This window comes from Meriones unguiculatus, chromosome 1, assembly GCF_030254825.1.
Source record: "Meriones unguiculatus strain TT.TT164.6M chromosome 1, Bangor_MerUng_6.1, whole genome shotgun sequence".
Lineage (NCBI taxonomy): Eukaryota > Metazoa > Chordata > Mammalia > Rodentia > Muridae > Meriones > Meriones unguiculatus.
The window spans coordinates 142,439,020-142,466,434 of NC_083349.1; the positions used below are offsets into that span (position 1 = coordinate 142,439,020).

General features: G+C 39.2%; 1 protein-coding gene and 1 non-coding gene across 35 annotated transcripts in view; both read right to left on the reverse strand.

The window, feature by feature from the left end:
• The window catches only part of Ubap2l (ubiquitin associated protein 2 like), a 59,126-nt gene that overhangs the window by 8,691 nt on the left and 23,020 nt on the right, over positions 1–27,415 (reverse strand). For all 34 annotated transcript variants that reach the window (XM_021646765.2, XM_060367641.1, XM_060367659.1 and 31 more), the window contains 15 exons: positions 26,804–26,856; positions 25,134–25,219; positions 21,649–21,820; positions 16,739–16,937; positions 13,972–14,249; positions 13,632–13,804; positions 11,646–11,835; positions 10,947–11,001; positions 9,364–9,538; positions 8,962–9,034; positions 7,216–7,411; positions 7,044–7,132; positions 4,432–4,485; positions 1,174–1,255; positions 298–515 (listed from right to left, as the gene is read on the reverse strand). In XM_021646765.2, the coding sequence (XP_021502440.1) occupies positions 298–515; positions 1,174–1,255; positions 4,432–4,485; positions 7,044–7,132; positions 7,216–7,411; positions 8,962–9,034; positions 9,364–9,538; positions 10,947–11,001; positions 11,646–11,835; positions 13,632–13,804; positions 13,972–14,249; positions 16,739–16,937; positions 21,649–21,820; positions 25,134–25,219; positions 26,804–26,856 (2,093 nt within the window). The remainder of the gene's footprint in view (positions 1–297; positions 516–1,173; positions 1,256–4,431; positions 4,486–7,043; positions 7,133–7,215; positions 7,412–8,961; positions 9,035–9,363; positions 9,539–10,946; positions 11,002–11,645; positions 11,836–13,631; positions 13,805–13,971; positions 14,250–16,738; positions 16,938–21,648; positions 21,821–25,133; positions 25,220–26,803; positions 26,857–27,415) is intronic.
• LOC132651510 (small nucleolar RNA SNORA58) lies at positions 1,335–1,467 on the reverse strand. Its single transcript, XR_009589139.1, has one exon. It is a non-coding gene; the product is annotated as a small nucleolar RNA SNORA58 (small nucleolar RNA).

A 27,415-nucleotide genomic window follows, 5' to 3' on the forward strand; every position in this document is an offset into this window, starting at 1 on the left:
AAGAAGTCAAGTAGAGTGGTTTGGAAATAGACAATGGGTTGCAGGGAAAGAAGCAGGCAGCAAAGATACAGCATATTAAGTCCTCTGTTGGCTAACACTAATATCATCCAATCATTACTCTTAATTAAAATCCCATTAACCCTTCTTCTCAGGCCAGAAGTGGGCCAAAGATAAAAGTTATATACAAGTTATCCTCATGTATTATTAAGGAGTTACATAGCAGTGAAAGCAGCTAGGATGGTATCCAGAATTTGGGATCCTTTACAACAAGGAGACCACAGCCAGTCAGTTACTCACAGGGAACACAGCAGGCCCATACTGGAAGGTGCTGGGGAGGCCCGGGACCCCTGTGTAGTATGGCAGGCTTGTGTAACTGTAGCCAGGAGGCAGCGCCGGGTTCAGGAATGTCTGCTGCGTGGTGTGGTGAGTCTGCGTCTGGTTCTGTTGGGGTTGGGCCAAGGTTGTGGCTGGGGCTGGGGAGGAGGCATCCCCACGGCCAAATTTGGTGAGGTCACCTATGACAAAAAGGACTAGCTGTAAACTATAATGTGCAAAGAGACTCGCAGAATGAAACCTCCCCGTGTTCCTCTGCCAACTTGTTTTCTTTCATCTCCATTCCACCCTCTTTTGCTATCCCTTGCTAATCCAAGGCTTGAAGGACAATAATAGTTGTGGGAAAATAAGACACTGATCAGTCATGCAAAAACAAAAATCTAAAGACTAGCAAGGCAATGAGACTGTCACTGTACATGGGGTAAAGTGGTACAGGGCATACTGAAGGGCTGTTCAATCATACTTCCTGGGAGAAGGTGGAGACAAGCCAATAAATAAGTAAATAAACAACAACAAAAAAATCCCACCAAAGTTAGGTATCTAGCTCATAGTCCTTAGCATATGCTTAGCATGGTAAAACCCAGAACCATAATGCCTGGAAATAATGTGATAGAAAGTGATATATAAAAGAAAACGATGTCACAGGCACATATGTAATGAGATTATGACTCTCCTAGCCTTGATTTATTATATCCATGCCAATGGGTTGTGGGGAGAAAAAAAAAAAACCACCCACAATTCTGCCAAAAATCTTAATTATGGAACCCTTCTTGCTACTAATCACATCTCTACCTGCAATCCTAATACATGTCCCTATATTCAACTCTATCCCAATCCTACCAGAATAAGGGTTGCTGGCCAGGCTACCATCCCTCCCAGTAAGTGGAGTGGTGGGTGTGGGAAACGGGATACTGTAGTAATCCTAGAACCAAAATAAAAGAGCACAGATTAAATTCCACTTATTCTCCAGCATGAAAACTACAAGATCAGAGGAAGCAGGAGAATGCTGGTGTTTTGCAATTTACCCAGTTACTGACTACACAGGTTAGAGCTCACATGAAAACCAATTAATCTTTCATACACTGTCCCACCTACCTGGCCCTGAGTAGTCAGACAAGTTCTACGGATATGATCATTGAAGTACACATTAAGGTCTAGCAGGATCAAAAGGTTTAATGTTATATAGATCCTCACAGCTAATTTTGAAAAAGCAGTTTCTTCTTTCTGTCCAAGCGCTTAAGAAGCTGAGTGTGGAGCCAGAGAGTACTTGCAACTTTGATCTCAGCATCCATGTAAAAAGGTAGGTATCGTCATGGCATGACCGTAACAGTAGCAAGGAAGGTTGCGTGTGGAAAGGCAGAGTGGTAGCAGGATACACTCACTATCCTCCTCTGGCTCCTGCATGCATATACACTGCATTGGAGGCAGAGGCAAGTGTGTTATAGATGTAAGTATGTTTTTGTTTTGATTGCAGGTATATGATAGGGGGCTGATTCAGATGGTCCACAGCAGCAAACTATTTGCCTCATGTGGGCTCTGAAAGGGACTCTTTGTAAGCTGCAGATAATTTAATTCTGAGGACTCTCAGAACAAATAAAGGCCAGAGCCCAGAGAGAGAGAAAGGGGAGTTCTGAGAAAGAAGAAAGCTGCTGATACTCCCACACCACCGCTCCTGTCTGCTGTTGATGCACTTTGAGGAGAGGAAATCAGAGATATCCTGAAATGAAGATTTGATTTTCTCTAAGGAACCTGTTGATTCTAACCAGCAGGGAAGTAGCTAAAGAGAACTCCACCCCTTCACCCCTTCTCCCCACTAACCTTTCTATTTTACCCGGTATTGGGGTGTTGGAAGGGATTGAGGTAGAGACAGAAGAGGCATAAGAAACTCAAAATAGTATAAAAAGCAGTGCCTTCAATTGGAGCCCAATATGGGACACCACTTGTTAGCACTCTTTTATTTTGGTTTCTTATACCTTTTCCTCCCTTCTCTACCCAAATGCCTTCCAACACCCCAGTACCAGGTAAAAGAGAAAGGAGGTTAGTGGAGAGAAGGGGCGGAGTCCTCTTTAGCTACTTCCTGCTGGTTAGGATCACTGGTTCCTTGGGTTAAGTCCAATCTTCGTTTCAGGCTTTCTCTCAACTTTTCATCCAACTATATCAATGGTAACCAGGAGCAGCAGGGGGAACATCAACAGCTGTCTTCTTTCTCAGAGCTCCCAACACTTGCTGTGCTCTGGCTTTTATTTCCTCTCCATGGTCTTCAGAATTAAAATATCTGTAGCTGGGAAAGAGGCCCTCTCAGACCCCACACGAGGCAAATAGTTTGCTGTTGTGGACAATCTGAATCAGTCCCAAAACATTTTGACCTGGGACCAAAACAAAAACATGCTTAAATCCATAACACAGGTGGATCTTCAAAGTTTGAGAGCAGCCTAGTCTAACTACACATCGAATTCCAGGCTAGCCAAGGCTACCTAGTCGTGGCTATGTAGACTGAGAGCTGGATTTAAAGGCATGTGCCACCACACCCAGGCTCCTGTCTCAAAACAAAAAGCTGTGTATAGTGGTGCTACCCAAAATCCCAGCACTTTAAGATTTGGAAGGCTGAAGCAAGACAATCACTAAGGCCAACAACAAAAGCTGGGCCTGTAATCTAACTAGTTGGAGGCACAAGTCAAGTCTTAGGCCTTCCTAAGATACAAAGGGATTTCAACACCACCCTAAGCAAGTTAGTGAAACTTAAGGCTCAGAAGTGCAGCATTTGCCTGAAGTGCAAGAGGCCCTACGTTTGATCCCTGGCACTATAAAAGTCTTAAGACTGACCAGGCATTGTGGAGCACACCTTTCATCACAGCCCTCAGGAGGCAAAGGCAGGTGGATCTCTGTGAGTTTGAGTTTAGCCTGGTCTCAAATGGAGTTCCAAGACAGCTAGAGAGAAACACAGAGAAACTGTCTCCAAAAACAAAAACAAGCAAAATAAAAACCCACCACTACCACCAATACCTTAGGACATTGAAAATATCTTATCTGAATTAGCTGGCTAGAGCTCCCATTAATTCCAGTAATACTGTCAAAATCACCTGGCCATGAGCTGAGTAGGCATAAAGTATACCATTCTGGGGATTCAGGAAAACTCATCAGTAAATAAAGATAAAAAGAGGAGAGTCAGAGAAACAAAACAAAACAAAGAGAATCAAGAAAAGCCACAAAGGTTGAGTGTGGTGGTGCATGCCTTTGATACCAGTACCCAGTATACATAGCTAGGACTACATAGAGATCCCCTTATTCAAACAAACAAGCCAGGGGTAGTGATACATGCTTGTATTTAGGACTACAAGCATGTATCACTACCCCTGGCTTGTTTGTTTGAAGCAGGGAAATATGAAGCCCAGTAGTTTGAAGATATCCTGAAAACCATGGTAGGATACCTCCCCCATTATTAAAAAAGGGTAAGAATACAGTTTAGTAGTAGAGTACCTACCCAGCATGCATAAAGTCCTAGGTGCAACCAGAAGGGTCTCAAATAACAATAATAAGATAGAACAGGAAATTGATGTTGATAGGAAGCATGGTAACAGTTTTCTTAGACCATTAGAGCTGCAGCTATGCAATATATACTTTGCTATATTGATTCAGTTCCTAGTATTTATACAAATATATACATGGAAAAAAAAAGCAGACAGACGGAAAACCAGATGACACTGATCGAACATCTGAGAGTCCATCGATTTTGTTCAGCTTTTTTTCTTTTGTGAAAGGAGTTAATGTAGCCTAAACTGGCCTTGAACAAACTATGTAGCTGAGGCATGTTTGAACTCCTGGTTTTACTGCTACCACTTCTCATAAGCTGGGATTATGGGCCTGAGACACAACCGATTTCAACATTAATTTTAATGTTTTTGTTAGGTTGTAGTAGCACACACCTTTAATTCCAGCGCTGAGACACAGAGGTCTGTGAGTGTGGATTTCTATGAGTGTGAGGCCAGCCTGGTCTACAGAGCAAGTTTCAAGACCACTGGGACACAGCAAAACCCTATCTCACTGTCCCCCACCCTCAATTTAATGTTCTTTTTCCAAATTTTTATTGTATATACTCACCAATGGAAATCTTGTCTGGAGCATCTGTAAATCATCATAACCATATACTTGTGGCTGCAAACAGACATTTAACAATATTAATGGGAATTAGCCATGATGGTAGCAAAAGGCAAGATAAAATTCAAAAGAACATTAATCCTCTTAGAACAAGGCAGAATATTTCTTTCTGTTTTCTTAACATGGAAAGTAAGGCTGACATCAGGGCACAGTAGGGAAGAATGGGTAGAATCAAATCCATGAGCAGTAAGCTTTAATTTGTATTGAGTAGTCAACTGTCTCTTGAAGACTTTAAAACCTGGGTTGAAATTTATCTTTCCTGGAAGAATTCACATTTTATTCTTATTTCCCAATATTTCTAGGTAAAAAGTGTTACTGTTAAAAAGTATGCAGTATGACCTGTTACACAGAGAAAACAAAGTATGAAGTATGGGGGCTAGAGGGGTGGATCAACAGTTAAGAGGAATGGCTACTCTTCCAGGACCCAGGGTTGATTCCCAGCATTTACAAGGTGATGTACACCTATCTATAACTCTAGTCCCCAAGGACCCCTTTCTGCCCAACAGAGGAACCAAGTACACATCCGGTACACAAACAAAACACTCATACACATGAAATAACTTATTTTTTCCCCCAAGACAGTGCTTCTCTGTGTACTCCTGGCTATCCTGGACTACCTTTGTAGACCAGGCTGGCCTCAATCTCACAGAGATCCACTTGCCTCAGACTCTGTGAGTGTGGAGATTACGGGCATGTGCCACTGTGCTCGCCTAACATTTTTTTTTTTCAAAGTATGCAAAATGTGGGGCTATAGAGATGGCTCAGTGATTAAGAGCACTTGTTTGGTTCCCAAAGGACATGAGTTCAGGCTATACAACAACTCATTACCATGAGTGGTGCCAAGGGATTTGATGTCCTCTTTTGACCACAAAGAGCACATATATAAACACAGCAAAAGATTCATGCAAGTAGAAGAGGAAAAAAAAAAAAAAATTAAAGTATGCAATGTAAAAATGATTAAGTGTTGGGAAGAAAGAAGTTCAAGAAGTAATGAAAGGAAAAAAGAATGGAAGGGTGATATGATCAAAATGTATTATACACATGTACACATGTATGGACCTGCCAACTAATAAGTTATTAAAACAAAAACAAAACAAAAAAGCCAAGTTGGGAGGCCCATGCCTTTAAACCCAACTCTCAGGAAACAAAGAAAAATCTCTGAGAGTTCCAGGCCAGCTACATAGTGAGATCCTACCTAAAAAGACAAAAGAGTGCTATTTGGATATTTTAAGACTGCTATTTTGATATTCCATCTGTCTATTATCTAAACTTCTTCCCTAAGAATAGGTGGCTTTTTTTGTTTTGTCATTTTGAGATAGGGTCTCACTGTGTAGTGCTTAGGTGGCCTACACAAACTCACTTGGGTAACCCAGGCTGGCCTTCCCTCTGCCTCCTCTGGGATTAAATACATGTCACCACATCTGGTTTTCAAAATAGGTTTCTCTGTATAGTCTTGACTGTGCTGGAACTCACTCTGTAGACCAGGTTGGTCTTGAACTCAAATCTGCCTGCCTCTGCTTCCCAAGTGCTGAAATGCCCAGGAAAACGGGGCCCTTAAAATTTTTATTAATTAATTTTTGAGGCAAGCTCTTATTACTTAGCTCTGTCTGTCCTGAAATTTTCTAAGTAGATAAGGCTGGGCTCAAATTTATAGATACATACCTGCAACTGCCTCCTAAGTGGCAGGATTAAGGGCATTTGACAATACACCCAGCAAAAATATGTTTTAAAATAAATTTTTAATATTTTACATTTTAGTGGGTACTGAATACTTGAAGGTGACAAGGAATGCCAGGTAAAATACTACTACTGTCAGTCATTTATTTTCAGGTAGTACTAAATTTGAGTTCTAAATAGGTTAGAGAAAGTAAAGATCCACAGTGGTAGAGAATCAATAGCACTATAGAAAATAACCTAGAAACTATGTATTCTGCCTTTGATGCTCGATATCCAGATTGTATTTTACACAGAAGAAATACTCAGCAAAGGGCCTTGTCTAAGTTTAGTTCTTCCTCTACAAAAACTATTACATTTTGAAGGATGGGGCCAGGAGAGATATCTCAGAAGTTAAGAAGACCCAGATCTGATTCCCAGCACTCATACAGGGGTACCTACAAATATCTGTAATCTGAGTACCATGGTCGAATGCTGGCCTTCACAGGCACCAAGCACACTATGGTGTATATGACATATTTGTAAACAAAACTCCCAGATTCACAAAAGCAAACAAAGACACAAACTGCTGCTTTTACTGGCTAGTATTATATAGCTTAGAAAGGAAGGTGCTTGTTACCCAATGATGCAAGCCTAACTGGAACCTGAATAGAGGTGAAAAGGAGAGAAAAACGCTAAATCCTCTTATCTTACACATAGCATGTGCACGCGTGCGCGCTCGCGCGCACACACACGCACACACAAATTAAAAACCTTTTTGCCCAAACGTGGGTACCACTCATTTATTCTGCTTTAATTACTGTCTTCCATCTGAAGCCAGAGCTAGAAGGAAGAGTCCCAGCATCCTTGCTCTGTAAAGAAGAGCCTTCAGTCCCACTTACCGGGTAGGCGTGTAACAGCCCTGGAGCCATAATATATGGATTAGGCAACAATGGCGGGACTCCAGGAGGAAGGTTGGGAGGAGCTTTTCCTAAAACAGAACATTTTTATGCTGTTATACAATTTATTGTCTTCTCAATCCTAGAGGAATGCCACCCACTTAGGCAAAGGTACCTGAAGTCGTAGCAACTGAGCTTCGAGTTGAGGCTGTGACAGTAGAGTTGCTGCCCAGGCTAAGGCCCAGACTACTGCCACTATTCAGACTGGAGGAGACACTGACAACTGGAGGAGGTGCAGAGACAGTGCTGGACGTGGTAGAGAAAGTGCTGGAGGAAGAATGGAGATTCGCCTCACTCTCCACACTTGTGTGCTTCAAAGAGGAGCAGTGGAAGATAGAGGGAAACAATGATTAGCAACAGGCCAGGAAAGATAAGCAATTCATGATCTCATAAAATCTGAAATTTAAAAAGACAACCAGGGAGCTGGGGGTGGTGGCACATGCCTGCAATCCTAGCACCCGAGGAGGCAGACACAGGTCAACTGCTTGGAGTTCAAGGCCAGCCTGGTCTACAAAGCAAGTCCAGGACAGCCAAGGCTACACAGAGAAACCCTGTCTCAAAAAACCAAAATCAATCAATCAAAAGATAAAAAAATTTAAAAAAGAATAAAAATAAAAAAATAAAAAGGCAGCCAGGATTCCTGCTGCTAAGATAAAAAGAACTAGCTACATGCTCCTCACAACTGCCCACTGACCATCATCAGCCTGTTAGAAAAACAGCAAAATAAATGAAGACAAATTCCATAGGGACTAACAACACTGGTTAGTAAGGAGGAAAAGCTTAGAACTAAAAAGTTCATCACAGTCTTTCTTTCCACACTTTAACAGTAAAACTCACACAACCAATTCATGAACTAGGAGAAAGTACCAGCTTTGACTTTAAAACAAATTTGAATAATTTTGGAGAGAGACGTCTAAAAATCCTTTAGCCCTCATAACTTTTCATAGGCTCCTGTAACTTAACACCTAATCATAAGTAACCCCAGCTTAATACCTCACAAATGGAGTTACAAACTGTAAAGTAATTCCTTGACCTGGAGCTCTCATCTGGACACTTTGATAAAGATGTCCTACTTCACAATATTTTAAAGATACATTTAGTATTTCCCAGGCTAAGAACAGAGATCATTCTATCATTGTTTTGTTGCTGGCTTTTTAAATTTTCTTTTTTTATAGTTTTAAGAATTTAATCCAGGGCCCTTATGAATGTTAATGATGTACACTATCACTCTCACTCCTCCTTTTCTTTCTCTCTTTCTTTCTTTTTTGGAGATAGGATTTGAGAACTCCAGGGTGTCCTGGAACTCACTCTGTAGACCAGACTGGACTTGAACTCAGAGATCTGCCTGCCTCTGCCTCGAAAGTGCTGGGATTCCACCACTGCCTGTCAAGTATACCAGGTTTTAAAAAGGTGTATGTTCTTTTGCATTTACAGAGAACATAAAGCCCCTACATATTTTCTTCTGTGAAAAGAAACAGGCTGATACTTTTAGTTTTGTTCCGGAAGTGTTCTGGATTCTTTTGGCTTCCCGATATCCTTTTACTCCTTTTCCTACAGCCTCAGTTACATCATAGAGAAAATTTCAAGAAATCCCTTACTGGCTGTTCCAGGTGTGTTAAATCCATGTCTGTAATGCCAACACTAAAAAGACAGAAACAAGGGGAACTTTTCCATGAATTCAAAGTTAGCCTGGTCTACACTGAGTTAGAGGCCAGACATAGCAAGACCGGCTACATAGCAAGACCATGACTAAAGAGATGGAAAACCAACCAAAGAAACAAAAGAACAATTATAACTTGGGACAATCTTGGGGTTAAAATATTAAGATCACGAATTACTTCCTCGAAAGCACCATACTTACCAAGAGAGTGGATGTTGAAGTACGCCCAGATGATGTTGATGAAGAAAGGGTATTCTGCTGTGTAGATAACGCACTGTAAGGAAGAAAAAGTTGCCATTAACACAATGCTATGGTTACCTGACCTGGAGCTCCAATTAAGAACCACAACAAAAAGAACAAACTAACAAAACCCAGAACACAGAAACAAGATGTCTGAGATCATATTGACATATTCAATGGCTAGTGTTCAGGGTCATGAACAATCATAGCAAGAAAAGATTCTAAAAGCAGAAAGATTCCTTTGTCTTCACTTCCCACAGAAGCTGGGCTAATGTCATCTCTGACAGGCAGAACAATCAAGACCAAGCCAGATAGCTGTTATTGAAACACTCAATCCCAACCTAAATTTTCCACCCAAATCACCTGCTGTGTTGTGTGGTGGTGGTATTTGGAATCTCCTCACTATGGCTCAAGCCACTTAAGGAGGATGAATGCTGATTGGCTGTCGTCAATAAGGAAGCTGCAGGTACTGTTTCATTGAGAGAGGGTATATTAGAAGTGGAAGGTGAGTCAGATTTCACTGCAGAGCTTGTAGCACCTGGAGAGAGAAAAAGATTTCCCTTCATCAGAAAATAGGGAATGTCTGTGAATAAAGAAAAATTACTCAAAAAAAAAAAAAAATTGGTGGGAGTCAATACCATGACAATTTTTAAAAACTGACAAAAGTTGTTAATACAAACTTCATTTGCCCAGTGAAGGAAAACAATGGAATTACCATTTTTAAGGAAAAGGAAAAACAAAAATACAAAACCTAAAAAACTAACAAAAATTCTAGACTGTGGAGACAGCTCAGTGCTTGCATATGATAAATCGGGCCTGGGTTCCATTCTTAGCACCACACAAACCATCTAATTCCAGTATCCCAGTAGAAAATGAGGACAGACTTGTAAAAGTTGTTCTCTGACATCCATGAGAGCTGTGGCATGCACATGTTTGTAATCACAAGACACTCAAAAAATAATAAAATTAAAACTAGATTTCTATATATATATATATATGTATATATATATATATAAATAAAACAGACTTTGTTATGTATGGCGCCTATAATCTAACTCATGGGAGGTGAACATAGAATAATCACCATGATTTTGAGACACGCTGTGGCTATAGAGTCAAAGTGTGTTTCAAAAAAATCAAAGATGGCTAGAGAGATGGCTCAGCAGTTAAGAGTAAAGGCTGTTCTTCCAGATGATCTGGGTTTGATTACCAGCACCCACATGGCATGTGTGTTCCAATTCCAGAGGATCTGGTGCCTTTACACTGACATAAATGCAGGCAAAACACCAATGTATGTATTTAAAAAAAAAAATGATATAGGACTGAGAGATGGCTCAGCAATTAAGAGCACTCAATTCTTACAGCGAACCCAAGTTCTATTTCCAACAACCCACATAGCATCGACTGGCCTTCACAGGCACTAGGCACATACTTGGTGCACACATTCACACAGGCAATACCCATACGTATAAAAAAATAATCCTCAAAAGATACAGTGAAAGCCAACTATGGTGGTACATTGATTATGAACCCAGCACTTGTCAGGCTGAATTAAAGTACTTGAGACCAGTTTGTGTCACAGCAAGACTCTCTATAAATTAATGGCCCAGAGGTTAACAAAGGCTGCTCTTACTGAGGACCTAGGCTGCATTCCTCACACCTACTTGGCAGCTCACAACTGTCTGCAACACCAGTTCTACGGCATCAAGTGTTCTCTTCTGGCATATTCTAATACCAGGTACACACATTATACATGTACACATATCAGCAAACACAAAAACAAATACATGTCTTTAATCCCAACACTTGGGAGGCAGAAGTGGGTACTCCTCTCTTGTAAATTTGAGGTCTACACAGCACATCCCTATCTTATAAAAAAAAAACAACAAAACACTCCACTTTGAGGAAACCCACTAAAACTGAGAAGCAGCCTAGAAAACACTTACCTTCAACAGATTGCGTGGTCTGTAACTGCGTGGCCTGCACAGAACTGAAACCATTCTGGAGCAAAAGGAAAAAAAATGAGCAAGAACAGACAAACTTGTAAGAGATGTCATGAGTCACTTGGCTCAACTGTTAAGAGCATGTATTAACCTTGTAGGGGACCTCAGTTCAGTCCCCATCACACATACTGGACAACTCACAACCCTCTATAACTCGAGCTCCAGGGATTATCTAATGGCTCTGGCTTCATAGGGCAACAACATGCATGTGCACATGGACACTGCCCCATCCAATAATTTAAAATAAAAATTCTAAAGACCTATCCTGCTAGACCATCCTCCACACCATTTTTGGTATACATTATCCCTTTTACCAGAGTAAGGTAGATTTACTAGTATATATGTACGCTGAAGTCTAGTAATCACATCTTCCATGAGGAAAGGACAGGTATTTGAGACAGTTTTTGCTATAACCAACAAATCTTTATTGCAAAGAAAAAGGAATGTTCCGGCTCTTGAGTATCCTCCACATTTGCTGAAAAGAACTCTTAGTTTACCAATCACAAAAATGTGCTTTGTCAGCATCTCAGTCGGTACCTCCAAGACTGTAGCACCATTTCCAGAAAAGTGAAATAATAATATTCAAGGGACTTTTACCCACTACTCTGCTAACCAAGGCCCAGGGAATTATGAAGCTACTACCTTAGCCTGAGTCAGATCCTTTTGGGGTGATGAAGAGATGGAGCTGGGATACCGCCGCGTCTGTGTGGATCTCTGTTCATATAGAGGGCCCTGAGCATTATTTTGGGAGGTATAAGTTGTTGACTGAATCGGGCCACTCTGATAACCAGACTCTTGACTCTGGTTAGATGAAACTGTAGATGAAGACTCACTGTGGGAAATGAAAAAAAAAAAAAAAAAAAAAAAAAACCTTAGGAAATGGCAGCAATCTTCAACTGAAATTAAATAATTTCAACTAAGAAGAAACTTAACAAAGACAAGAAGAGAAAATTCCCACAAAATCAGACACTTGGGAGACAAAAAAACTCAGGTGCCCTCATAATATGAACCTCGGGCACAAAAATGTCAACTTTTGATCAATCTCATCTTAGGAAATTTTAAGTTCTAGGATCTCATGACAACCTTATCAAAGACTATTGGTAAAAATTTTTATTATACTTTAAAAATATTCTTAGCCAGGTTGTGGTGGCACAAACCTTTATTCCTAGCACTTGGGAGCCAGATATAGGAAAAGCTCTAAATTCAAGGCCAGCCTAGTTTACAGAGTGAGATTTAGGACAGCAAGGGGTACACAGTGAAACCCTATCTTAAAAAAAGAAAAACAAAATAATTCTTAGATTTATGTGTACCAGTGTTTTGCTCACATGCATGTCTGTGTGTCATGTGTACCCTGAAACTGGGGTTGTGTAATAGTTGAAATCAACATGTGGTGCTGAAAATCAGGTCCTTTACATGAACAACAAGTGAACTTAATCACTAGGTCATTTCTTCAGCCCCTTTTTTGGGCAGGTTATCAATAGTAGTCCTGGCTAGCTTTGAACTTAGAGAAATGTACCTGCCTCCTGAGTGCTGGGACTAAATGATTGCACCACCATGCCCAGCCTGTCTTTATTGAAATTTTCTTCTTAAAAACAAAAGAGAAAAAGTTTAATTGAAATGTTTTATTCCAATAGCAGATCGTCACTACTTCCTGTAACAGCATCTGCTCTCATCTCACATACTTCCCCTATTCCCTTTTATGAACCACAACTGCCCTCCAAATTTTCCTTTTAAATAAAATCTTTATATGCACCAGTGGCATTTATGACTCAATTGGTCTGATCTAGACTAAAGCCAGATTTAAATTAATTGTTTTAAATTAAGGAAAAAAGTGTCCCCCTGAAGTTCCTCTAAGATTGTTTGTGTAAGATGGTGTTCCTTGATTACTTATCAAAGAAGATAGAAAAGGCTATTTTCACTTCCTTTAATGGTTATAATTTTTTTTAAATTAATGCTTCCTTAGTTCATGTTTTTTCTTTTTCACATCCACAGTTCAACAGCAAAGGCCTGAAATAAAGCTCTTTCACTGCAGCAGATGCAAAGGGACTGTAAGAGGAACTATATTATATCATTCAGAACCAAATAAAGCTTAAGGAGCTACAAAGATGGCTCAGTTAGCCATCCAACAATGAAAGTCTGATCTGATATTAAGCACCTACAAAAAACTAGGAAGACACCTATAATCTCAGATCTCAGTACATGAAGAAGTGGAGACAGAAGGTTTTCTAGAGCTTAGTGGACAGCCAAAATCATCTGTTGAGCTCCAGGTTCAGTGAGAAATCTTGGTTAAAAAAAAAAATAAAGTGGAGAGTGACTGAGAAAGACAAACGATATTGCCCACTGGCTTTCAGATACATAAGTGTGTCTGCACATGTGTATACATGCAAACATAAAAAAACAAACAAAAAAAACCCAAGCCTGAATATTCTGGAAGTACCTAAGTTTAAACATTTACCTAAATGTTTAAAGTCGTAGCTAAATCTAGTAACCATATATTTCTTTAAAAGCACACAACAAAATGCTATGATTGACTACTTTTATCCAGTCAAAAAGATAAACCACCTCTCCAGGAAGTGAAGAAATAAACACAAAACTAAGCTACCAAAAATGATCTTCTGATTCCTCTACCTGGCCGTGCTGGTATACAGACTACTAGGAGCCTGGCTTGAAGAGGCGCTCGTGGTGGGGGTGGACTCATAATCAGAAAGGACAGGCTCTGACCCAAACTGCAATGCCCCAAACTGCAGATTTAGCCCTGAGATATCTGCTGAGCCAGGCATCTCCACAGCCAGAGCAGGAATCTACAAAGAAAGGTGGGGAAAAATGTAATTGTTTAATACAATCTTTTTGTAGAATAAAAAGTTATTCCTTTCAACTTTAAGTTTCCAAATATACACTTAGAATATCTATCCTTAAATCCCATAACCTCCCTGCCCTAAACAATTATCTCCCTGAAAAGTTCAAGTACCTTAGATGTCAAGGAGGTTTTCTTTCTTTGCTGTTTCAGTTTCTGCTGAGCAGGCTGAGGGCTGGAGGACTGGTTGTCTGACGATCCCGGAGACATCTGTGGAGCAGAGGTGGATTTGCTTGGCAGAGGAGATGAGGGGGGGGGAGGTGCAGCTGTTGAGGTAGCCACTGCAGGTGGCTTCTCCTGAAGGAACACCTCCATCATGGTTGAAGATGGGGTGAATGCCTGGCGCTTTGTAAAAGGACTATGCACTGTCGAATCATTTGCGCTCTTCAAATCTGCAAGAAGAAGCACAGTAAGTATGAGCCAGTGATACTGATTAGTTACAAAAAAATATTATTGTCCTATACTAATACTAGGATTCAAGAACTCCAGCTAGCAAAATAAATGGCTCAGTGAATAAAGATTCTTATCACTTGAAATTTTTGTTCACTTAACACAAGCTAGAGTTATCTGGGAAGAATCTCAGTTGAGAAAATGTCTCCGGTAAACTCACTGGTGGCAAGTCTTTAGGGCATTTTCTTATTATTTTTTTTTATATGAAAGAGATTTATTGGATGGAGGTGGAGAGATAGAGAGGAAAAGGAAAGAGAGAGACATGGTGGGGGTCCCCCAGGAAAGAAAGCAAGGTGGAGAGAGGAAGAGAGGACATTAAGAAAGGAAAGTAAGAGTAGACAGTAAGAGCAGGCATTTTCTTAAAAACAAAATCATTTGTTTCATGCACACAGATGTTTTGCATGCATGCATGTCTGTGTATTACGTGCCTGATTCCTTCTGAGACCCTGGGGCTGCAATTACCTATTATTGTGACCCACCAAGTGGGGTGAACCCAGGGTGTTTGAAAGAACAGCCACTATTTTATTGCTGAGCTTTTTCTCCAGCCCCTGCATATTCTCCTCTTTCTTCCCCACCCCTACCTTTTCTTTTTGAGACAGTCCCACTATAGCACTGGATGTCTTAATTAAAATTCTCAGTGTACACCATGCCGCCCTAGCCTTAAGTTTATAGAAATCCACCTGCCTGTGTTAGAATGCTGAGATTTAAAGGTATGCCTCAACTCTGGCCAGTATTTTCTTGATTAATAACTGATGTGAAAGGCTGTATAAGAAAACCGACTAAACTATGGACAGCAAGCCACTCAAGAGCATCCCTCCATGATCTCTGTTTTAGTTCCAGCTTCCAAGTTTCTACCTTGGCTTCCCTCAGGAAATGTAAACCAAGTTAAACTCTTTTACAACTCACTGTTGGTCATGTCTTTACCACAGAAACAAATGCACTAAGATATGCTCCATTGCACACACCCCCTCCCAACAATCCATCAAGCCACCCAAATTGCACATAATCAGGTCATTTTAGGACAGAATCTCATTTCACATCTACAGGTGACAATCAACTGAATAATTTCCATACTTCAGTGCAGTGTAATGAAATCATCAACCAGGAAGTGGGAGGCAAGAGGCCAGCCTAGTCTATGAAGTGAGTTCCAGGATAGACAAGGCTACAGACAAACCTGGTCTCAAAAAACCCAAATGGAAAATAGAAAAGTCAATACCACTGCCCTGCCTGTGTAATTACATATTCGCCAGACATTTATAAACCACCCAAGTTTAAAGTATAAAATTCTAAGATGGCCATGGCCATGAGACCAAAAGAAATGTTACTTTCAAAACTGAAGATAAATATAAGAACAATTAGGTAAGTCAGTAAAGTGCTATGCAAGTATGTGGACTGTTGGGGTTGGTCTGGTGCTTCTATTTTGATGCTAATTACTGGCCCTCAAAATCTGCTTGCTGCCTGGATAAACCTATCCTTGTTGTGTAAACCTGCTTAAGTCATTATACCAGATTGGTTGATTAAAGGCCTAAACCCTGGGCAGGGCAGAACGAGGTAGGCATGGCTATGGTTCCCAGGCTTTGGGTTCAAGAGAATCACAGGAAACAGATAGATAGAGAGGGAGGAGGAGGAAACCACATGGGCCAGAAGGAAGGACTCTGAGGATGGTGTGGATAGAGAAAACACTAAGATGAAAAATAAAAGCAAATATTTATAAGATTATGGATGGAAGGTAGCCCAGATAAAGATGGTTAAGGCAGATGGCATTGGATGGGAGCCAGGAGATAGATAGTAAGGTTATTAAGACAGCATAGGTGAAATATCTGCCCAGCCTAAGGTAATAGGCAATTAACAGGTGTCTGTGTCTTATTAATTAATTGTGACAGTGGGTTAAATAATACCAATGTGATAATCATAGGGCCAATAAAAATAATTAATATATAGCCCAACAGCCCCCTTTTCATTTATAACAACAATGGACCTGAGTTTGATTCCCAGTATCCAAGTAAAAAGGATGGGCATGGTGTCACATGCCTGTAAACCTAGTGCTGAGGCAGCAGATACAGGAGGATCCTTAGGGACTGCTGGTTATTCAGCTGAGTAAGATTCAAGAGACCACCTATCCAGGTAGAGAGTCTTCATGGTGCCTGCATTTAATACCAGTACTCAGAAGGCAAAGAAGAGCCTGGTCTACACAGGCTGTCCTAGATCAGCCAGGACATCATCACACAAACACACAGAATGTAAAGAAAATTCTCTCAAAAATCCCAGATCAATAAGGAAACAGAAACAAAAGCTGAATTCAATGATATATAGCCTTACATTGTTATTACTCTATAACTTTCTGAACCCAGAATATATTGTGTAGTCCTCTGCTACCTTCTAGACAACAAACAACTTATGTGGAAAAGATTTAAGTTAGTTATCATCTTACCATACTGCACCAGTGATGGCGATTGTGTTGTTGAGCCCATATCCCAAGAGGAGGTGGTGGTGCTTCCAGATTGAGAATGTTGAGCTGCCAGTTGAGCAAGGGCCTGCGCAGTCTTGAATTGCTCCAAGAACTGGGAGCCTGTTGTACTGCCACCTTTAGCTTCCCCAACATCGCCAAATCCTTTCCCCAACATGCTCACCTGCAGATCAACAAAGAGATTAGAAAAGTTCATGGCTAGTAAACCTGTTTAGCTTACTCACAAAGATATACCAAAAGTCCACATAATAAATAAGGCAATTCAAATAAAGATTTCTCTCAGGGGCAAGGGAGGGGGCTATAGCTGGGATACAAAGTGGATAAATTGTAATAAATAAAAATAAATTAATTAAAAAAACAACAACTTGGGGGGATACTCTCAAGCAAAGAAGGACAGCCAATGCCTATGGGCTTAGGTACTAAAGAGGTGTTTAAGACCAGCCTTGTCCCAGACCAACTTTGTTGCGTTGTTATGAGTACACATTCTACAGTCACAAACCTATATTCAAAATCTGTGTCTTTTTTGAAAAATTCCTATCTGACAGGAATAAATGTAGTACATACACATCATGAAGTTGTAGAAGTTTATTTTCAATATATATAGCACACATGGTTTAAAGAAAAGCATGATACGCCTCACTAATATGTTCACGTGTCAGTTATGAAATAAATTTAAGGACAAGCATGGCAGTACATGTCTGAAATCCTGGTACTCAGAAACTTGAGGTAGAAGGTACATTAGTTCAAGGCTAGTAAGGACTACATGGCAAGACCCCATCTCAAAGAAAATAAAAGTAAATTTGATCACCTGGGATGCAAGAAGATAATGAGCTTATAGCCAATGTGAGATACATATGAACAAATGAACGAGAGCCATTAAAAACTATCAATACTATTCGTTCCATAGGGACAAACCTCTATTAAGAGGAGAATATTCCAAACTTACAAAGCAACCAGTACATGATTATTTTCAAAGCAACCAGTACATGATTATCAGAATAAGATGAAGGTGACCCAAGTCTATAACTTAGGTACTATAGTACAGAGAGACCTGGAACTGGTCACTAGCACTGTATGAACTGAGCACATGCCTGGAATACTAAAACTTGCAAGCTAAGACACATAGAAGATTAGAGGTTCAAGCTCCTCAGGTGTGATGACACATGTTGCCTTTAATCCCAGCACTTGGAAGCCAGACACAGATCTCTGTGAGTTTCAGGCCAGCCTGGGCTATATAATGAGACACTGTCTTGAAAACAAAAGGAATGGGGAAAAAAAAAATCCAAGGTCAACCTTAGCTATATGGTGAGTTCAAGGCCAGCCTGGACTATGAGACCTTGATTCAAAAACAAAACAAAACCAAAAGAACAAAAGAAAGGTAACCATAAACCTGGTCACAAGCCAGCTGTCAGGGAGTTCAGAAGGCACAAGAGAGAGAACTATTGTTTTGCTGAATCAATCTGTCATACTGAACTATACAACTGTATGGATGCTATTAGGTTCCTATACTGGGGAGTGGTAAAAAAGACACAATAGCACAAAAGGGACTAGTTAAAAAAGGACAGGAGCCAGGAAAAGGGATGAGGAGCAACCTCCCCTCCCGTTCCCCCAGAGGCATCAGGGACCAGCATGGGTAACACAGCATGGTCTATATAGTCAGTTGTAAGACAGCAGGGCTAAAAAGAGTAATCCAGGCTCAAAAAACAAACAAACAAACCACTGGGCATGGTGGGCATACCTTTCATTAAAGCAGGAGGCACAAATCAGAGGCTGGAGGATCTCAGGGAGTTTGAGCCCAGCCTGGTCTACATAGGGACTTTCAATACATAGCCAGAACTACATAGAGATTAGGTCTCAAAATAAGAAAACAAAAAAGGGCGCGTGGGGGGGGAGGAGATGATTAAGAGGGTGAGGAAGGGAACAAATAATATCAAATGAATTATACATGTATAAAAATGTCATAAAGTCTACTATGTAAATTCCTGTTAATAAAACATTACAAAACAAAATGACAGGTGGTGGTGGCACATGACTTTAATCACAGCACTTGAGAGGCAGAGGCAGGTGGACCTCTCTGAGTTCGAGGGTGGTCTGGTCGAACTCACTCATAGTAAGTTATAAGATAGCTAGGGCTACACTGAGAAATCCTGTCCCCCAAAAACAAAACAGTCAAAATCAATTTAAATGAAACCACTCAAAAAAAAAAAAAAAAAAAAAAACAACAAAAAACTGGAAACTCATTTGAATGTTAATAACTAGCAGAAAGAAAGAGAAATTATAGAGCAATCCCAAATTTTAAACGAGATCAACAATAAGTCCATATGACTTGGAAGATTTTCTATGTATACAAATGAATGCATGCTAACACTAAGCACACTTTCATCTTAATAATTCTCTCCAATCCCCATGACAAAGCCAACTAACCATAGATAGAACTCTCTAAGATGACAAGCCAAAATAACTTTCCTCCATTAGGTTGATTTACTCAGGTATTTTGTAAAAGAAAAAAGATAAATGACTGATACACAAGGAAAGACGTTTTCTTCTCCACATCAAATTATATCTCTATAAATCTCAGAAGTTTGGCTGCTGAGATGGCTCCACTGGTACAGTGCTTACCATGGCAAGCCTGATGACCTGTTTGATTGCCAGGACTCTCATGGATGCTACAAGTTGTCCTTTTAGTCCCACACATGCTTGCACGGATGGAATGGTATGTGTACATATACAAACTTACAAACAATAATTAAACATAATTTTTTTAAAATGTAGGAAAACTCTCAAAAGTATATTTAAAAATAAGAAACTATGGCATAGAAATGGCCTCACACTATTATCAAATTCTTCTGAAAAGTAACTATTTTTATTTTTAGCTATGTGTATTGACTTGTAAATAAGTGAATACCATCAGAGTGGATGCCCACAGAAGATAAGGGAGAGCATTTGAACCTTTGGAACTGGAGTTACAGGCAGCTGTGAGTTGGCTATTGCAGGTGCTAAGAACTGAACTCTAGTTCCTATGGAAGAACATTAAGCACTCTTCACTGCTAAACCATCCTTCCAGGCCTCAAAAAATGTACTTAATCATTCTTCAAGTACAAAGCACTAAAGACCCAGAAAAATGCCAGGCATGTGCTACATCTGTAATTATAGCAAAATCTGAAATGAAGTTCAAGACTAGCCTGATGTTTGTGCATATATATGGCAACACTGTCCAAGAAAAAAAAAAGTATGTGTAAGTATGTAGATTTTACATAAAACCCCACAGAAATAAAAACTCCAGATCCAAGGGACCTAACATTCCAGATTCTAGCTTCCTTGGACATCAGCATACAGAAATAAAATAAACTAATGCCTATCATACAACAGTTATTAATTTTTAGGGAAAAATTTTTAGGGAAAAATTGAAAAATTAACATAGAAGAGAATAGCTCAAATGAATGCTTGACAAGCACACACCACAGCGCCATACAAAGCAGGTTGTGTTGGCATGTGCCAACACAACCTGCTTTGTCTGAGAACACCATGAGACATTTAAGACCATGACACAGTAATTAAAATTTTAAAGCAACAGTGAAAGAAAAAAAGAAACTAGGCTGGACATGGAGCACATGTCTATAATCTCAGCATCCAGGAATAAAAATTGTTTCAAGTTTGAAGCCATCTGGGCTAGGCAGTGAGTTTCAGGCCAGCCAGAGCTACATACAGAGAAGCTGAATCAAAAAGCAAAAAGCAAAAAACAAACAAACAAACAAACAAAAATCAAAACAAAAAAACCACTACTGGTATCTATAACCTTACTCATTTTCCTAAGATCTAATAAGACAGACAAGCAAATACTCTCATTCCCATTTACAGGTCAAGTAGAGACAATACATATAACAAGGGGCAGATCTGGAAAGACCTTAGGATTTTGAAAGGCTAGTCTACAAATGTATAAGTAAAGATATGAGGCATTTTCTAGAAATAGGAGACTGCTACAACTGTATCTCAGTTTAGTTAGGATTACAAAAAAGATACAAACTTGTTGACAGATTTAACACCACTGGAGGAAAGTGTTTAGCACTATATATAGTCAATAAATAATACCTCATTCCATAAGACAATTCAGGCAAGTTCTCCTAGAGTTAGATACTACTACCCAACATCATCTCTATCCATGAAGTGTTTTCATAGGTGACAAAGGAGCTTTCCCCTGCTATAAACCTTGGCTACTTTTGAAAATGTTTTAAATTAAAAAAAAAATAATTTATTCTAAATTCCAAGTTTCCAAACTAAAACTACATTGTCCTTCTGAAATATCAGAACCAAGTTTCTTAGTCTGATTCCGACTAGTACAATCAACAATCAAGTTCCTTAAGCCTTGACCCTTTTGCAGAAAAATAAAAATACACTGTTACTTTCCTATTGTTCTCTCTCATCCCCTAAGGAAAATAACTTCAAAAAAACCAATGAATTTCGTTGTTGTTCTATTTTTATTAACCCCTTCAGGCTATAAAACCACATTTTTTTCAAGGTTCTGCTCCAGAACCCAATGGATAGGAAGATCACCATAACATGGAAGCATGACTGACTTTTAAAATTGAGTCTAAGGGTAGCCTGCCTACTCAGAAAGACTATCTCAAAAATCCAAACAAACCCAGAAACTTCCGCTTGAAATATTTATATATACTGGAATGATTATTTGATTAGGGAATGAAGTATATGATCTCAGAACTGAAAATAAGCCAAGCAGCTGGGCATGGTGCTCATGTTTACAATCCCAGAGGTAGCCAGATCTCTGCCTACACATTGAGACTCTAACAGTCCTTGAAAAGGAAAGACCATATGTATGTGTTTGCTGGAGTTAGTTTAAGGATTTGGTCCCTACTTACCATACTATGATGAGAAAATGTATTCCCTGAAGCAGTCTGTGATATGGCATTCTGCTTCGAGTTACTGAACACCAGAGGCTGGGCCAGGGAAGGAGCCTGAGATGGATCCATATTAGATGAATCATTCTCCATTGAAGATGGTGTCTTCCCCAACAGAACAGCAAGGTCAATTCTAGTTTGAGAAAGAAATGGATCTTCATGAATAATGACTGAATCTTAGCACCTCAGATCATAATTCGAACAACATGAAGGTAATTTCCCAATGCTACAGTCTTAACCAAAATAACTTCGGTCTAAGAGCCACCACAGCATTCAGGGAAATACTACACTGATACTAATAATAACAACAGTTAAACATTTAATTTAATTATAGCACTAATTTAATAAAACAAAATCTTCAGGGCTTACTCCCTTTAAAACAGGGTTTAATTATGTAGTCAAGACTTGCCTTATATTTGATTCTCTTGCCTTAGTGGCCCAAGTGCTGATATTATAAGCATGGGCCATGACATATTCAGAATTTTTTTTTTGAGATAAGGTTTTACTATGTAGCTTTGACTAGCCTTAAACTCAAAAAGATCCAGCTGCTACTGTCTCCCAAATACTAGGTTTAAACTTGCTTACCAATTACTATAAAATTACTATAATTTTAATACATAATACTTAACTAATTTCTAAGATATAAGACCATAAACTTTGCTGGGCATGTTGGTGCAAACTTGCAATCTCCAGCACTCAGAAGGCTAATGTAAGAGGACTACTTCTTACATTAAAGTTCAAGGGCAGCCTGACCTATATAGCAAAATCCTGTCTCAAAACTACAAAAAGACCTTATATTAGATTACTAATACCCTCAAATAGATTTTTAACAAAGAAGGCTGTAGAAGTTTTTTTCTAAACTTATAAAAAATTTTACTTGTGATACAAAATATGGAGTTACTTGTGTTACAGTATAAGCCTAGTATTCACAAGGCCCTAAATTCACTCCCAGCATCTCATCAAAAAGAAAAAAAAAAAAAAAATTCAACATACTGTGCTGTTACTCACAATGACTTTCACTGACACCTGAGTTTATGCTCAAGTAGTGATTCAGGATAGGGCATAGTGTAAGGAATGCCACCACTAGAAAGACTAAAACCAAGGGAGAAACAGAATATTCAGCTTCTCCCAGTACCAACCATTCCCAAGGGAGAACAAGCCAACAAATAAAATACCAATGGCCAATGGTTTAGCAGATTATGCTTACATTAGCTAAACATCTATTAAAAACTCAAAACTAAGCTGGGCAGTGGTGACACACACCTTTAATCCCAGCATTTGGGAGGCCGAGGAGGGCGGGTCTCTGAGTTTGAGAACAGTCTGGTCTACAGAGCAAGTTCCAGGACAGCCAGGGTTACACAGAGAAACCCTGTTTCAACAAGACAAAACAAAAAAAACCTAACAACCCAAAAAACAGATATAGAGAGCTTCTAAGAGCCTGAGGAGAATGCTTGTTTGCCCCACTACACAAGACACACACACATTCACATACTTTCTCTCTTTCACTGCCCTGTGTATTTCCATACTGGGCTATTTCTGAGATTATAATTCAGCAATAACAAGTTATAACACTTTACTGAGTTGAATCATTACAGTGAATTATCAAACTTTAGGAAGATCATGGGATCCTGAGTTTGTAATTGGCAATTTGACCAGAGGCTCTGAGGAAGAGGCTGTTTTAGAGGGCAGAGACCTCAGCTTTTTAGTCTATATCAATTCCAGATAGTTACAAACTAAACTGTTGAACACTGAATTACTATCACAGACTTGTACAACTGTTAGGAATAACAAGTATTTAGTGTCATGACATTCCTAACATTATGTTCCTTTTATACTTCTCTCTTTTTAATTAATTCACTTAATTTATGTGTATGACTATTTTGCATACACATAAATGTCTGTCTGTAGAATATGCATGCTTTGTGCCCACAAAGGGCAGAAGATGGAAGATAACCTTGGAACTAGAGTTATAGATATTGTAAGCTGTCATGTTGTTGCTGCAAATTGAACCCAGGCCCTCAATTACTTTTAACTAATGAGCCAGTTCTCTCTCCAGCCCTGTTATCACATATTTTTTTTTTGTTTGACTGTTTTTTTTCAAGACAGGGTTTCTGTATGTAGCCCTGGCTATCCCGGAACACATTCTGTAGACCTGACTAGCTTTAAACTCAGAGAGTTCTGTCTACCCCTGCCTCCTGAATGCAGATATTAAAGGCTTGTTGACACCACGTAGGGCTCTCTGCAACAGCTTGAGTCATCTTTACATTACTTTTATGTTCAGTACACATATGGCTCTGCAGAGAACCATGGAGTTGGCCTGACCTAGCTGCTTTGAGAGGCATGCATCATAGCTTTCTCATACTATGCGCCTTACATTTTCTGAGAGACCAATACAGTCTCTCAGGCAGAATGCTTTGTGTTTCTCTATATGTTCCGTTAGTAGTTATGGGCTTAGACATTACCTCATGTGCTCTATATAGCTTGTAAACATTGTGTCCTGGCAACTACAACTGTATTGATCCTGGCAATTGTCATTACATTGTTTCTGATAAAGGTATAGTCTGATTGCTCTCAATAAAATTGTCACAGTCTCAATCTTGCCGTGGCCTCTCCAAGCAGCCTGATTTAATTCCTCACAGCCATATCAAGTAACCTTGGTGATTTCCTGCTCACGCTTTTTTTTTAGTGGCAAGACTCTTCATAGTCCTGGCTGTCCTAGAGCTCACTGTGTAGACAAGGCTGACTCCTAAACTCACAGGCAACCCTACCTATGCCTCCCAAGTGCTGGCATTAAAGGAGTGCATCACTAAGAACAGCCACATCACCATTTTCAAACTATGGTCGGCTGACTATGTGAATGAAGAACCCATGAATATGAATGTTGGACTGTACTGAATGGGCTGAACAGATAAAGACCATTATTATAATAAGCTACTAAACAGAGTTGCAAAATTCAGAAGTTTATTTAAAAAAAAATTCCTAAGCTCTTGTGGTTATAAGACTAACTGATCCATATAATTAAGAAACTATTTTAGTTTGGGGGCTAGAGAGATGACTAAGTACTTAAGTAAGAACACTTGCTGCTCTTTTGGAGGACTCAAGTTCAGCTCTCTACACCCATGTCTTGAAGCTCAAAACAACTTACAGCTTCAGAGGATCTTACACCCCTTTCTGGCCTCCAAAAGCACCCAGACAGACATATGTGGCATACACACATAAAGATAAATTAAAATTATTTCAGGGATGAATCAAGTTTAATACTACAGCATATGAACTATTTTTACACTGAAAACTGTTCTAAGCCACCCTTTTAATCCCAGCATTCGGGAAGCCGAGAACCCTATGTTTGAGGCTAGCCTGGTCTACAGAGTAAGTTCTAAGACAGGCAGGGCTATATGGAGAATCCCTATATGTTAAAAAGGCACTCAGTTTTATTACACACTTGCCTCTGACCAGCAGTGATTGTCACATTCTCCGCAGGCAGAGGCACTGAAGACACATTAGAGGCAGTAAAGATCTTGGTCTCAGAAAGCTGGAAAGAGAGGAATCAGTTACTCTGGTATCACAAAGGTTAAAGACAGAAATTTGCCACAGGTAAGGTAAATTCAAAACCAAGAAAAGAGAAAAACTCTATTAAAAAATGTACTATCTATCCCGAAGAATCCTGAATGGGTTGATCTCAAGTCTGCTCAATGGTTTATCCAAGCAAAAACTAGAACTAAGGAACACAAACAAAAAGTCATACCATATATATACAGGCTGAAATCACAGGAAGGATATCTTTGTGCTAGTCACATTTATTGAGGAAATTCCTTTCTGTTTTCTCATTATAAATCCCAACTCCTACCTCCTACATTGATATTCCACCATTTTCTCTCCCTCAATGAAAGGAAAAGCATGACCAGATGAAGAAATAAATAATGTTAATTCCTGGCTATTGAGCAGTTCAAGTCCAAGTGCTGGTCAAGTAATGTTTTTTTCGGGAATTTTAACTATACCCGAGTTTTGCGTTAATAATGACTACATTATACTTGCAAGGCATCTAACTAGGTAACCAATTATGGGGAAAAATTTTCTTCCTAAATATATTGTTTATTTTATTTATTGAATTAGGTTTGTTTCTTTTACTTGATTAAAATCTCTAATAAACAGAAAACCCATTGTTTTTCAAATATACTCCTCATGAATACAAACCAAATTCCAGAAAGTAGAATTTGTTCATATTCACAAAGCAGTTTAGCTTAACTATAAAAGAAACTCATTAATCACCCTCTATGAAGTTGGTGTACTGGAGTTAAGAAATGTAAGACTGACAACCAAAACAATCTGACAAAGCTACCTTACCTAACTATATAAAAGAAAGCAGATTTAAAATATAAAAGTAAGTATATCTAAAATCACTGAAAACCACAATTCACAGTAAAAGTCTGAGTCTGAACAGGTAATTCTTTTTATTTAGGTAATACTCAAAAAAGTTCCTTACAAACCACCCATCTGTAAGTTTTCCAAGTTGAGTCAAGCTAGCAGATATCCAACTGGATAGTCACTTCAATTGCGGAGCTGGACATTGTTTGGGTAAACAGAAGTTTCACAGCCAACTGGATTGTAATCTTAAAGCTTAGGTACCATAACTATCCACTGTCAATTCATTATAGGACTTAGTATCAAATAATGATATCAAGTAAGGTTGTATGCTATTAGCAGCGGTTACTCAATGTACTACGTACTATCTGCTTAACTAAAACCAATTTTTCTGCACTGATAGGATCTGAATGCAAGATCTCACACATATTAGGCAAGTATTTTACTACTTGGTTTGTTCCTAGTCCTAACTGCAATACTGATTCTCTACCCAACCACTCTATCTTCCTGGGTTAATCTGACCATCAGGTAGTGGACTTACACCTGCACTTGCCCTTTCTACAGTGGTTCCCCAGAGTCCTATCGATGCCCAGTCTCCATCATATAACAACAACAACACTAATTTTGGAGGTAAAAGTTTTAAGTCAGAATCTTAGCAGTACATTTTGAAAGGTAGAAATATTTCCATTTTCTATTCCAAAACACAACTTAGGAATAGAATATATTAGGTAAGGAAGAGCCTAGGGATACTTACATCTTCATTCCAATCTTCAGTTCCCCACTCTTCTGTTGCAGTTCTCCATGCACCTAGGAATTGGGGTGGGGGGGTTTAAAATAAATGTCATTATAAAACACATTCAGACAATCCTACTGCATTAACATTTTGACAAGCAATAGTATTACAGTTTAGCAATCAGAAAGAATTCGTTGACTTCAGATAGGGAAGACTCTTTAGAAATACTGAAGTAAACAGGCTTTAACAAGATTAGGATTTCACATTCAATTGGGTTAGAGCTGTAACAGGAGTGGAAAAAACACTCCTCCCCACCAAGATTCAACATGTCATGCAGTATCTTTGTCTTAGCAATCATTTAATGAGATAGTAGCAAGTAATTCAAACCAGAACATGCAAGCTACATCTATTTATTTTGTATAAAAATAAACACACAAACAAAACAAAACTCAAGGTAATCTGAAGAGAAATGCTACCAGGGGTAGAGAACTATAAAAAGTTGGCACATGTTTAGTGAAAGGGGAATGAGAAGGCTTAAAAGCTGAACAGAGAACAAAGGACCTATCTGCTATTATAAATGAATAAAAAAGTAGCCAGCACAGGTTAAGTTCATACGTGTTACTGGTCTAAACC